The sequence below is a fragment of the Hevea brasiliensis genome, chromosome 7 (genome assembly GCF_030052815.1).
Source record: "Hevea brasiliensis isolate MT/VB/25A 57/8 chromosome 7, ASM3005281v1, whole genome shotgun sequence".
In the NCBI taxonomy this organism is placed as follows: Eukaryota; Viridiplantae; Streptophyta; class Magnoliopsida; order Malpighiales; family Euphorbiaceae; genus Hevea; species Hevea brasiliensis.
Window position 1 is genome coordinate 31,706,919 of NC_079499.1, and position 15,264 is coordinate 31,722,182.

Below are 15,264 nucleotides of genomic sequence, written 5' to 3' on the forward strand. Positions count from 1 at the left end.
GACTTTAATTTAAATATTTTTTTTTTCCGGACATTCTAGCTGTCCGGACCGACACCGGTCACCGGAACAGTAGGATGTACGGATTAGTTACCGGGAGGGTGTTACATGCCAGGTAAAATTTTGAGACGAAATTTATTTTAAGGGGGGGGAGAATTGTAACACCCCTAAGTTCGGTAGTGCGTTCTACTGTTCCAGTGACCAGTATTGTCCGGACAGCTAGGATGCCTAGAACTACACTTCGATATGAGTGAGGAGGCATAAAATAATGAAATACAAGAAAAGAAAATACAAGAAAAACAAAGGAAAAATAATAGCAAAGAAATGTAACCAAGTTAAGCGAGCCGAGAACCCTAGTGATGCGTGACCGCACCGGGAAGTTACGGCGTGGACCGTTGACTACCCCTGGACCGCGGAGAACCCTGAAAAATATTTTCAAGACTCAAATAGTAATCTATTGAAGCATAAATACCATTAGAAATATCAAAGAAAAATTAATTAATTAGTACAAAGAAAAGTGAGAAATCGAAAAATGGACAAAACTCAGTGTTACCGAAAAATTGAAAATGCAACCCAAACAGGGGCATTATGGTCATTTGACATCCCGAGTTGCCTTTTGACCTCAATGTCCATTAAAAATAAATGATATTAAACTTTAAAAATGTCATAAAAATTAAATTGGTGGTACATTAATTAAATAGCAAAAGTAAGGGGTTAAATGTGGGAATTTGAGAATTTAAGATTAAATAAATATTAAACTTCACTTAGTGGTCCACTAACTCCCTTAAGTGGACCATTAACCTTCATTTTGGACAGAAATAATCCATCTTCTTTAACCTCCCAAAGTCCAACCGAAATGCTCTTGAAAGAATCCTCCATGGCCAAAGCTTCCAAGCTCCATGCAAGCTCCATTCTCTCATCTCCAAGCCATTTTTCCACTTGATTCCTTCACTAAAGTTGTTCTACACCACTTGGGCAGTAGATAGGCAGCAAGAAGATCAAGTTTTGGTGAAGTTTTAAAGAGTTTCAAAAGTAGTAATTAGGTATTTTTGATGCTTGCTTCATTAAAGTTTGTGTGGATGTTATGGGTAGTTGAATTGTGGAAAGATTTTTGGAGATTGATGTATTAAGGGAGATGTTTATTTTTGTCAGCCATGGAAACTCCTTGAGGACAGTTTATTCTTGCTTGTAAATGGTAGATTAAAAGGTTGATTAAATGTTTATGTGTGTAGGAATTAATTTGGGTGATGTATACTTAGTATATGTGAATGTGTACTTGAATTTGGAAGCTTGGAAATTAATGGACTGTAATGTATGAATCGGCAGCCTAGTTTGGTGAACCATAAAGATGTTATTTCATGTTTGGTTTATGGAATATTAATGTTAAATTGTGATAGTTGTTATGGCAGCTTGGGTATATGTATGATAGTATGAGGTTGGACATGTAAATGAGCTAGGTTAGGTGATTGAATTGTTGTAATTTGAACTTGAAAAATTCTGTACTAAATGGTGCATGTTGAGTGTGATTATAAGCTGCCAAAATGACCAACAATATGTTGTGAAATGTATTTAGGTTAGGGTACAAACCAGAATTGGCATGAATGTATAGTTTGATAAGTGTTGAAAGTATCCTTTGATGAGTAATGAACAAATGCAATAGGGCAGTTTATGTTATGAGCCTAGAACCTTAAGTGTGTGGCTCCAATTGGTGTGAGACCAATTGGAGGTGAAACTAGGCACAAAAAGTGCCAACTTTCATGAAGGAAACTTACCAAAATTCTGCTTGTAAGGTAACTTGAAAAGTGACCAAATCCGAATTAGTGCAATTAAAGCCTGAAAATTTACCATTTCGGCAGCAGTTAGTGTTTAGGTCATAACTCACTCAAAATAGGTCCAATTGACCTGAAATTTTTACCATGAATATTTAAGACCTATATCTACAAGTCTTATGAAGACACCAAAGCCCAAAAATGACCATAAGAAAGTCAAAAAGCTTGCACAAGTTCGGGTCCAAAAACTGGCCGAACCAAAATTGACCTAAAATAACCTAAAGTGACCAATTTTGGTACATTCTGATCAGCAATAGTAAAATGACCATAACTTGGTCTAGTAAACTCAGAATGACCTGAAATTTTGCCCCGCATGCAATAAGACATAGATCTACAAGTTTGTAGTTTTAACCGAAACCCGAAAGCCGAGGGAACTAGGTCATCCAGCTAGGTCAAATTAGTATACCGGGATCCGACAAATTGCAATAAAACGCAATATATATGGAAATGAATTCGGTAACATGTACCAATACTAAAAGGCTACAAATGTGACATATTTGTAACATTAAAACCTAATTCACCTAGACTGCATCGAGGGTTGACATCTTAGGTTGACTAAGGAAATAATAGAATTCGATAAATTAATTATTGAACCTTATTCTTAAAGACATTTTAAATGAGCACTGAAACACTTCAAAATTGTGTTTCTCAGTTAGCAAAGACTCAAGGAAGGGGAAGGAAACACTGAGTCAGAGCCAAGAGACAGTTATCAGAGGTTTGTGGACAACTAGTTTTTAACTTATTTTGTTTTGAATATTTTATATGATTAAATGACATATTTTTCTTATGTATTATGTTTAACAAGCATTGGATTTAATTCAATGATTATTGAAATTGTTATAGTATGTATGAATTTAGCTTTGTGAAATGGTATTTCCACAAGTATTAAGCATTGTTATGGATTGAATAAATTATGTTTTGGAAAATTGTGATAGAACATGTTTTGAATTGTGATGGTAATTTTCATGGAAAAATGTAAATTTATGATTTGAATTGTGATGAGCATAAAAATTATTGGATATTGGAATTGAATTTAAATCGAATTATATTGTGATTTATGCTCACTAAAAGGATTGTGATATTATTTTATATCTCACTACAGATGCTTGACTAGGTTATTACCCGTCTCTCTCATTTGTTGAGAAGACAATGGAGTTAGTTGTGTTTTGATTACCATGGTACGTGCACAGACTTAGATTTTCCTCTGATTTGAGGTTAGATCTAAGTTTTTTTATCGTTATGGCCCTTGTGGAAGATTCATTATTGTGATGTGTACTGTGCATGATGATTCGACCTCCCCGACCATAGGGAGTTAGAATCTGATTCGACCTCCCCGACCATAGGGAGTTAGAATCTGATTCGACCTCCCCGACCATAGGGAGTTAGAATCACTTCGAATATGGCCCTTTCGGATTAGTCTTGCATAGTTAGTGAGATAAAGAATGATTTTTGAGATACAGCATGATTTTTGAGATACAACATGATTTTTGAGATAAAGCATGATTTTTGAGATGCAGTATGGTTTTTGAGATACAACATGGTTTTTGACATACAACATAGTTTTTGAGACACAGAATGTTTTTGAATAGTAAAGAATTGTGATTTCAATTATGATTTATATATAATTGATTTTGTTGGAATTACCTTAAATGGTTAGTTATGATTTGATAAATTGAATTTCGTGATCAAAGTCATTTTATACAAATGATTTACATTGTTGGCAATGAATATTTTGAGTTTTGGAATTTGATGAGTATTTAGATTTCCAAATTATTTGCTGTAAATTTTGTCAATGTATATTGTAGTATGTTCTAAATTATAGTTGTGCACCACTGAGTTCACCACTCAGCGATAGCTTTGTATGCTGTCGCAGGTAAGAAGAGCATAGAGCAGTGAGTAAGTTTCTTTGAAGACACATTCAGATCAGCTCCAGGTATATCATAGGTATACCCATGTACATAGGTTTTGATGTATGCATGTAATAATATGTATGTAAATTATTTGAGCAGTTGTATAAAAACTCTTGTAAAATATTTTGGTATGTAATTAAATGTAAATTATTGTAAATGTAAATTTGGGATTTCATTTATCTGAATAGTTTTGTAATATTAATTTTGAGTCTTGTAATCAATGAAATGTTTCTTTTATGAGGAGATTGATTTGATTATTGAGATTTGAATTATGGGTTCAAATGAAGTTATTGAAGTTGTATTTGAGAAAACATATTGGGAGTGTGTTCTTTGCAGGTTTTGAAGAACTGTTTTCTCAAAATACAACCGGCACTTTGCCGAAATTTTGAAAAAGATTTTATAACACCAGATTTTAATCGATGATTTAAATTTCATGAAAATTATTTTAAAATCCCTTGTAGTATATTTAATGGATTACCGGTAGGCAAAGTACAGTAATTCATTAGGTGTACTACGGGATCATGTTACATCTTACAGGGGAGTAGGGTGTAACATATTTTGAGTGAGTTATGGCCAAAATACTGACTGCTGTTCAAATGGTCAATTTTCAGGTTTGCAAAGTCACTAATCCAAATTTGGTCAATTCTCATGTCATTTCTGGACAGAATTTAGGTAGGCTTTCTTCATGAAAGTTGCCAATTGGAGTCACACACTTAAGGTTATAGGCTCATTTGCATACTACCCTTTACATGTCTCTCAAACACCAAACCAATCACACATTCACCAACTATATCTTCACTTCCCAAACAATTCTGCACTTGCACCATACCATACCCATTCATTAGTTTACATTATAGTAACTTTGGGCAGAATACAATGACCTTACACACACTAAATACAACTCCTAATTTACAATATCTAATTTTAAACAATTTTTTCACATAATACTCCTAACCAATACATATAATTTCCACTACCAAATTACATACATTATCACTACTATTTCATATACATATGCTGTCACTTTCTGTACCATAATTTAACAACTTTTCATGGATTTAAACACTACCAATCTTCACCATGAGGCTGCCCAAGTAACACATATACATCAAGCTTCCATTTTAACTTTTCAAACTTACAATTCAAACTTTATACATGGTAAATCACTCCTATACATATAAGCACTTAAATCAACACCTCAAATTACCATTTACATGTAAAAACAAGATAAACATGTTGAACTTCCATGGCTGCAAAAATGGAACATTGCCCTAACTCATCAAACTTCAACATTTCTTCCATAAATCAACTCACCACAACACCCACACAAGCTTTAACGAAGAAAGGATGAAGAAATGGTTACTTACCTGTTGTGGACTTCCTCAAAACTCCACTAAATCTCTTCTTTATTATTCCCTAAATGCTGCCCAAAGTGTGGTGATCACTTTTAATGAAGAAACCTTAACCATTGGAAGCTTGGATCATGAATGCATGGAGGACCTTCAAGGTGCAGCCATGGAGTTCCATGGAGAATTAATTTTAGCTGGATGGTGAGAGGTTGAAGATGAGGTTGTTTTCTATCCAAGAAGGCTTATACATGGCCACTTAAGCATGATTAGTGGAGCACTAACCTTGCTTAATTATTTAAATAATCCAAAGTTTCTTAATTTTGCAATTATGCCACCAACTTCCACTATTTTTATTATATACCACAATTTTAGCTTTCATAACATTTTCAAATTTAATATCATTTATTTTTAAAGGACATTTAGGTCAAAAGACAACTCGGGGTGTCAATTGACCAAAATGCCCCTATTCGGGTTGTATTCCCGATTTTTCGGTAACACCAATTTTTATTGGTTTCTCGATTTCTCGTTTTTTCTTTGTACTAATTAATTAATTTTTCTTAGAAATTTCTAATGTCAATTATACTTCAATAAGTCTTTAATTATGCCTCGAAACTAAATTAGAGGATTCCATGATCTTGGGTCGGCTATTTACTGCTGTAGTAACTTTCCGTCACGGTCACCAATCGCTACAGTTTTTGGCTCGTTTAACTTAGTTACATTTCATTGATCTTATTTTTCCTTTATTTTTATTGTATTTTTCTCTAGTGTATTTCATTATTTCATGTCTCCTCACTAACATTTAAATGTAGTTTCAAGCATTCTATCTGTCCAGACAGACACTGGTCGTCGGAATAGTAGAACGCACTACCGAATATAGAGGTGTTACAAAACAGTAGCCACAAATTACTTAATTTGATATGCAAAAACAAGACAGTAAAGCTAAACCTAAAGAAAGGTTCTTAAAATAAATTATGTAATTTACATTTTATGTATCAAATGATTTCATGTCACCTTGTAGTGGGAAAGTGGGAAAAGTGAGACCCACATACCTGTTTCATGTAATTTAGCATGTAGTGACTTATCCCTAATAAGTCACTACATGCTAAATTACATGAAACAGGTATGTGGGTCTCACTTTTCCCACTTTCCCACTACAAGGTGACATGAAATCATTTGATACATAAAATGTAAATTACCTAAATGGTTTGCTACACACGTAAGTCATATGAAAATACACTTGAAAACTATGTTTCCATCATATATGAAATAACAGTACTATAAATATGTATAGTACATGACATAAAAAAAATGAGAGTGATAAATACATAAGGTACATGAATATGTACTTGGAACCTATGTTCCCATTATAATGACATGGAAATGGTATAAAGCATGGGCTCTTGATACAACATAGCGTGAAAAAGTATTGACATATAATAAATTTTTTTAAAATGAATAAGATCTAATCAAATTCCTTAAAAGAATATAAGACTTAGTTAAAAGCCCAACGATAATAAAGTAAAATAAAATTTTATTGAAAAAGAAATTATCAAAATCTATTAAAATTTGTAAAATGCAAAAGTATAATTGTATTAATTATAAAATTATAATCTCCTAATTCTAATAGAGAAACAAGTCTATTATTTAGAAATTTTAGATAAATTAAAATAGAATAAAAAAATCTTGATAAAATAGAAAAAATAAAATCCTAAATGAAATAGGAAAACTATAAACTAAATTCTAATTAAAATTGAAATAAACTAAAAGGCTTAAACTAATTAGAATAACAAATAAGCTTATTTAGAAAAATAAAGAAATAAAAAAAAAGCTAAAAATCCGATAAAGTTTAAAGAGAAGAGAGAGAGAAAATTCGACATTGAATTTTGAAGTGTCGAAGAATCAAAAGCTCCATTAAAACATCCCACCATAGCTTCTTTTTAATTGGTGTTTGCAAGACAAAGTTGAGCAAGTGTGGATTAAAGATTTTCACGTCATCTTTTGTATCTATAAAAATACCTGAACAAATAAAATCAACTAAGACAGTAGGAATTACAAGGTAAGATATATTTTTAATCTCAACTAATTCCCCTGTGTTGGTTGTCATTCAAGTTCCATTGACTCTCCAACTCTTCTTGCTCTTCCTTGTGAATTTTAATTTTCTCCCACATGATAGACTGATCAAGATTTGATAGCATTTGGCCAAAATGTTTAATTTAGCCCTTATATTTATTGAAAAAGTTCAATTTAATCTATTTTTTATTTTTTGTCTAATTTAGTCTAAAAGTTTTAATTTAAGTTCAATTTATCCCCAAAATTAAAATTTATGAAATAAATTTCTTGCTAGTTTTATTTAAATATAAATTTCTTGACGTTTTTATTTAAATAAAAAATCAATAAGTTTAATTTCTTGATTTTGAAATTAAATTTCCTGATTTTTTTATTTAAACCCAAAAATTGAGAAACTCAATTTCTTTATTTTTTTTTGAATTTTGAATTAAATTAAATTTAAATTAGATAAAAAGTTGAAAATAAGTAAAATTAAACTTTCTAAATAAGTATAGGGGTGTAATTTACTTTTAAGCCACTTTTTCTTTACTGATTGACAAACAACATGCAACCCAATCAATGTTACGATATTGATTGCCACTACTACTACCACCTGTATTGGTCCTAATGAGGGTCAAATTCCCACTATAATATAATCTAGTATAATAAATAGCATAGAAAAATATCAATATACGATTAAATTTTTAAAAATAAATAAAATCTAATCCAAAATATATACTAAGGATAAATAAAGTAAAATACAGTTTTTTGAGGAAAAATCAAAGTCTATTAAAATCTGTAAAATACAAGAATGCATAGGTATTTATAGAGTTATATTCTCCTAATCCTAGTAGGGAAATAGATATACTATTTAGAAAATACAGATAAATTAAAATACAATAAGAAATCTAAAAAAATAAGAAAAAATCCTAAATAAAATAGAAAAATTAAAAATTAAGTTTGAATTAAAATTGTAATAAATTAAAATACTTAAACTAATTAAAAATAACAAATAAATTTATGAATTAAAATTGTAATAAATTAAAATACTTAAACTAATTAAAAATAACAAATAAATTTATAAAAAAAATAAAGAACTTAAATAGATTTAGAAATTATTAAAAAAAAAAATTAGACTTCCTCTTTGATTGACGCCCCACGTTAGCTCTTTAATTAAATTCTTAATTTAATGGATTATTTGAGTTTAAGCAAATAATTATGAATTGAACAAATGTAAATGGGCTGGCAGATGGAATGAAATTGTTGATATAATACATAAGTTGCGCAGTGAAAGTTACCGTTCACTGATGATTGATCATAATCATATTAATTGCCGACTGCTTTCATTTCTTCCTCTTATTAGAATTCAAGCATAATTTATAGATATAGCAATATCAATTTTCTTTTTTTTTCCTTTTTTTTTTAATTCTGTCTATTAAATTTAAATAATATATATAAATATTAAATTTAAATTATATATAAATTGTGACGGAACAATCAGTTGTTGAAGTGAGTGAAAGCGAAAACAATGACCTGCAATGTATTATTCCATTACCACTTGAGGTTGGAGCCCATTGGAATACTAAACCTTTCACCCAAAAACTAAATGCCACTTTTTCTCATATTTTATACAAGTTCTGCTCCCTATTGTTTAATTTTTTTCGAATATATCCACCACTCATATTACTTCAATAAAAATTAAATAATTTATCTTACTAAATTCTTTTTAAAATTAATATACTTCACTTTTTTAATATATATTAAATAGGGTTATATAAATAAATTATTATTTTAAAAAGAAAAGTGATATACAGTTTAAGATAAAAAAAGGAAAAGTAAACTTAAGATAGAGAGAGTATCATTTATATTTTAAGAATTTGTTTGTTTCATTCGCATTTTTTAACATTTAGAATACTCAATAAAATGGGTTAACGAAAAATATTTTATTAGTTAAAGGAAAAACTAAATTATTTTTAAGTAAAATGATTTTATTTTTTCAAAAGAATACGTTATTTTTTAGACTTTGACAATTTTATTAAAATATGAAAACACTTATATTTACATGACATAAGCATATACTATTAGGCTATGTTTGGTACAATGCAATGAAATGTAATATAATCAATTATATAATATAATTAAAATTATAATGTAATTATCATTACATTATTATGTTTAGTTGCAAATTAAAAATATAAGTAATGTTTAATAATTTTTGTTTTAATATTTAATTTATTTATAGTATTAATAATAAGTAGTAATAGTTGCAATGATTGGTGGTCGTGTATTAGTTGTTCTTAAGTGGTGGCGGTGGTAGCGATGATGGTAGCGATAACAGTAGTTAGATGGTGATGACAAGGTGAGGATAACAGTGATAGTGGCCTGGTGGTGGTGGTGGTGGGGGTAGCAGCGACAAGGTGGGAGTAGTGATGGAAGTAACAGTGGTAACTAAATAGTGGTTGTAATAATAATGTTGACAAATAAAAAAAAATCAAAATAAGTAATTATAATTACATTTATTTTTATAAGTAATGATCGTTACATTGTTTTTAAGTATAATTAATACACTATGTAATTATTATTTATTCTATTACAATAATTTTTTTTGTATTGCCAAACAACTTAATTAAATATGCAATATAATCACGATTACATTACAAATTTGATTACATCATACTAAACACAACTTTAATTTAATATTGAAAATAAACAATAGAAAATATTTTAATAGAAATTATTTTCTTAAAAAATATATTTCATATACAAATTATTTTTCGCGAAATAAATGCAACCTTAAATTTAAAAATATTTTACTTTATCATTATAAGAAATTAAAATGTCAATTTTTTATGTAACGGTCGGGTTCCAATCACTAGAGAAATTGTCCGCTTTAACCGTAAGCCTCACGGTTTTGTCCCTAAGCCTCACGGTTTTGTCCCATAGGTGGAATGGAGAACTTCCCAGGAGGTCATCCATCCTAGGATTTCCCTAAAGTGAGCACGCTTAACCTTAGAGTTCTTTCAACCCTCTAGACCATTCCACCAAAAAGTGCCTCTAGTGATTATTCCCCCATTTTATATATCATTACTTTTTGAACCCAAGACCATCTCCATGCTTTGCTGATGTGGGATTTACATAAGGAACCTTTCTCCCCTCCCCCCCCCCCTTCTTCGAGACTCAGCGTCCTCGCTGAGGTTTGCCCCACCATCGCCTAAGAAGACACCCGAGCACCAATTGTAACAGTCAGGCTCCAACCACTAGAAGAATTATCCATTTTGGCAGTAAGCCTCACGCTTTTGTCCCATAGGTGGAATAGAGAACTTCTCAGGAGATCACCCATCCTAGGATTTCTCTCAAGCGAGCACGCTTAACCCTAGAGTTCTTCCAAATCTCTAGGCCATTCCACCAAAAGGCACCTCTAGTGATTAGTTGCCCCATTTTATATATCATTATTTTTTGAACTCAAGACTATCTCCATGCTTTGTCAATGTGGATTTGTCTAAGGGACCGGGAGCGGCTCCATCGGCAAAGCACGAAGATGGTATTAGGTTCAAAAAGTAATGATATATAAAATAGGGAAACTAATCACTAGAGGAGCCTTTTGGTGGAATGGCCTGGAGAGTTGGAAGAACTCCAAGGTTAAACGTGCTCGCTTAAGAGAAATCCTAAAATGAGTGACTTCTTGAAAAGTTTTCCATTCCACCTATGGGATAAAACCGTGAGGCTTATGGCCAAAGCGGACAATTCCTCTAATGGTTGGAGCTCGACCATTATAATTGGTATTAGGCAAATCCCACATCGGCAAAGCACGGCGATGGTCTTGGGTTCAAAAAGTAATGATATATAAAATGGAGGAAGTAATCACTAGAGGCGCCTTTTGGTGGAATGGCCTGGAGAGTTGGAAGAACTCCAGGGTTAAGCGTGTTTGCTTGAGAGAAATCCTAGGATGGGTGACCTTCGGAGAAGTTTTCCATTCCACCTATGGGATAAAATCGTGAGGCTTATAGCAAAAACGGACAATTTCTTTAGTGGTTAGAGCCCGACCATTACATTTTATGAGAATTTAAAACGTTAATTTTAATATACTTGCATAAATTCAAGAGGCATATTTTTCTTATATTATAAGTAGATTCAATGGAGAATTGAACTTTGTATTTTATAGCTTTGAAATCTCTAATATTACTAAATTAAAACTCATTAGTAAGAGGTTGTCTGGTCTTCAATAAGCATTCCATTTATCAAAAAAATAAAATATTTTACTAATCAAAATATGAAATTTATAACATTTTTTTTAGAATTTCAAAACGTTAATTTTGATATGCTTAAATAAATAGAATTTTTTTAATATTTAATTTATTATGATTCAAGATATATTATGATGATAATTATATATTAAATAAATAAAATTCACATTAAATTTAAATAAATTTTTTGTATAAAATGAACAGTATAATATCTTGAGCTTTAATTCAATGCTCTCCAAAATTGAGATCTCAAATTAAAATCTTAATCAGACAAAATTATAAATATAATAAATAAATAAAGAGGCTTATCCTTAGCAAATATAAATAATTAACTAGTATAGCTATAGGACCCGCTTTGATTTGGATAAGTTCGCACATCCACATCCTTATGCATATAATGCCACGTCTGAAGAGATGTGCCACATGCCAATTTATTAGTTGTTTGATGCATTAATTTTCATAAGTGATCCAACCACCTCCTTAGATTAGGATAACCTCCACAACTTTTCTGATTAATTAATGATTATAGCTAATACTAATGTGATTAATTTAAGAAAAAGAACTCAACCAGCCTCGGTCATAACAACAGCATCTGCTAATCTAATAGCAAGTATTGGTTAGGTTGACGTGGAGTACAGCTGTTACTAAAATGGACTTACTCAATGACCAGTAACATTCTGCCACCTAAGCCAAAAGATAACCTTTCACGTTCGCGGCGCCTCGTTGGACCACTTAAGACAGGTATGTCCCACGTGATGACTCAAAATGTTACTATAAATTTGGTCTCTTTAGGCGCATCGGATATAATAAAGTTTCAATATTAAAATTAGATGGAAAAAATACACACATGGCTCAAGCCATGGCCGGAAAACCTTTGATAATTCGCTGGGATTGTGACAAAATAATCCGATTTTCCGACAAACCCACGAGCTTCGCTGACGATTTTCTCGGTTTCTTGGAAGAGCAAGATGAGACACCCGAGAATTGTATTGACTCTATTGATTATATTGAGGATGATAATTCTTCTAGTGTTGAAGAAAACAGAAAATTTTGGGAAACACAAAATCAACTTCTTCAGGTATTATTTATTTATTTATTTATTTTAAATCAGTCGCCCATATATTTACTAAGTTTTGCATAATTAAAGAAAGTTGAAGCCAAACGTTTATGTTCATTGTTGCAGGCAACATTGTATAGAACTGCTTCCCTGGAAACGACAATTCGTCAAGCTACAAAAGCCGCAGTAAAGGAGATTAAACTGGTAGGCCTGCATTGCAGATGTCAAAAGGCGGCAGCCGGAGAGTGCCGGAATTGCTTGCAGAGAGAGATATCATTACGGCTTCAAGCAGAAGGTTATAATTCTGCCATTTGCAGGTCCAAATGGAAGAGCTCCCAAGAAATCCCATCAGGTAGCTCAGTGCCATATATTATTTATTTATTTATTTTGTATAATTGACTCTAGCGGCTATTCGAATTCGAGATCTTATGGCCTTAGAGACTAATCCAGAATTATAACATGGAAGCTAAACTTTATTTTTCCTTTCATAGGGGAACACACTTACCTGGAAGTGATGGAGAAATTAAGCTCCAAGAAAGGGGAAGTGAGAGTGATAATAGAATTGAACTTTCGAGGAGAATTCGAGATGGCAAGAGCAAGTGAAGAGTATAACCAATTAATTAATCGGCTGCCAGAAATATTTGTGGGAAAAGAAGAGAGGCTAAAAGCTTTGATAAAAATATTATGTTCAGCAGGAAAAAAGTGCATGAAGGAGAAGAAGATGCACTTAGGTCCATGGAGGAAGCATAAGTATATGCAGTCCAAGTGGCTAGGTACTTGTGAGAGAACAACAGTGCTTGCTCCATTGCCGGTGGGATTTTCTGACCGGCCTGCCAAGCCTAAAGCCTCCATGTTAACTTATGATTTGCTAGAGACTTTGCCTGTCTTGCAACGTACTGCAGTTAAAGTTTTGTGATGCTCAAGAGAAAAAAAAATATATATATAATAAAAAAAAATAAAAATGTTTTGTTTTGTCTATTTAGAGTTGTAAAAATAGTATGATGTTTGCAAATTATGTATGAGAATGAAGAAGGTGAGAGAGAGAAGAAATAAAACGGAAATTTCTTAAAAAGTATATATATATTTGAGATCGAAATTGAAACCTGACAAGTTTAAGGATCACATTGAGTTAGACACTAATTTGGGTGGACACTATTAACACGAGTTTGAATATAATTGGGTTATGCAATGAATTTGAATTTAGAAAATAATATTCTTATTAAGTATCAATAAGTTTGAATTTTATACGTGAGACATTCATTACTCAAATTCAGTTTTATATATAATAATTTTTTTTTATAATTTATATTACATCTTATTATACTCATTATATAGACTCATGATTTAATTTTTTTATATATTTTTTATATTATATCATATTATATATATATATATATATATATAGTTTTTTGTTAATTTTTTTACATATTATATATGTTATTATACTCATTAAACAGACTCGTGATTTAATTTTTTATATAATTTTTTATATATTATACAATATTATCATGGTACTATAAATATTATTTTTAATTATTTAAATTAAATATTAATTTTAATGTCATTTTAATTAATTATATAAATAAAAATATTTATCAATTTAAGAATTATTTTTTTATTTTATCACATTTTTATGAGAGTTATGTGTTATATTATTAATATATAATATTAACTTAATTATAAAATGTAATATAATAAAAAATATAATAATAAGTTTTAAAAATATAAATGGATAAAGATGTTTAAAAATTAAAACAAATTAATAATAAATATAAATTAGTTTATTTAATTAAATTTGTTCAAATTTTGTTATTTGACTTTTTTTTAAAGAATAAGTTTGATTTGCATATATTTTATTTTAATTCTTCATTATTTAAAATAATTTTAACTCGCATGATGAAATTGTATATGTCTAGATTAATATGAAAGAAAGCTATTATAAACTTAGAAAATAGAATAATTTTTGAAATATATTTTTATTAGTTTAGTGTATTATCATTAGTTTAGTGTATTATCATTATAAGATTTTAACTCACTCCTGTTCATCTATTTTGTCAGGCTACAGAAGGATTACTTATTGTGACTAACCTGCTCTTCTTCTTCGCAGATCAATTAATAGTATTTGATATATTTTGTACAATTGAGTTAAATTTTAGACTCCGCATGTGTTAGGAGTATTTTAATTAATTTGGATCTGTAATATAATATGGTGTTGAATTTGTAAGATTATTAATTACATGTATGACTGGATTGGATGAGGGAGCTGAGCTCCCATTGGATTTTTGATATTATAAGCATGTGGAGGGTGAGCTGATCTCTCCAATTTATTTTATATTGTGTTTACAAGTCGGACAAGTCAAAAACTCCCCATTGAATGGTCTATTTTATGACTGGACTGTGACACCCCTTACCCGTGTACAGTATACCCGAGGAAGTAATGCCACACGGTGTATCGGCACACTCTAATATACCTTAATTAATTTATATCATGCTTTTGCATATAATTTAAGAAATATACTTTATTTAAGCCATTTAGCAAAATTTTTATTTATTTGAGGTTCCGAAAATTTTAAAGAAAATCCGGCGGAGTACCGGCTAAAAATGGAGAAAACAGTTCTTCGGAACCTGTGAAAAACACTTCCAATATTCATATATTCGTATTCAATTACTCTCAAACTCCAATAATCATCATCTCAACATTTGTCAACCATTCATTTCTCAATTTCAATTCTCAATCATTCATCTCATTTGATAGTCATGTAACAATCACAGATCATATTCACTTTTCCATTTACAAACACAAATTTGCATTATTTACATGAAAATCAAAAT

The 15,264-nt window shown here is 30.5% G+C and overlaps 1 protein-coding gene across 1 annotated transcript; it reads left to right on the forward strand.

Moving 5' to 3' along the window:
* The first annotated feature begins 12,186 nt into the window (after positions 1–12,186).
* On the forward strand, positions 12,187–13,410 carry LOC110632386 (uncharacterized). Its single transcript, XM_021780601.2, has 3 exons — positions 12,187–12,453; positions 12,559–12,784; positions 12,924–13,410. Exons 1-3 carry the CDS (start codon positions 12,223–12,225, stop codon positions 13,346–13,348), a joined length of 882 nt encoding a protein of 293 aa, XP_021636293.1. The 5' UTR covers positions 12,187–12,222; the 3' UTR covers positions 13,349–13,410.
* The last annotated feature ends 1,854 nt before the right edge of the window (positions 13,411–15,264 follow it).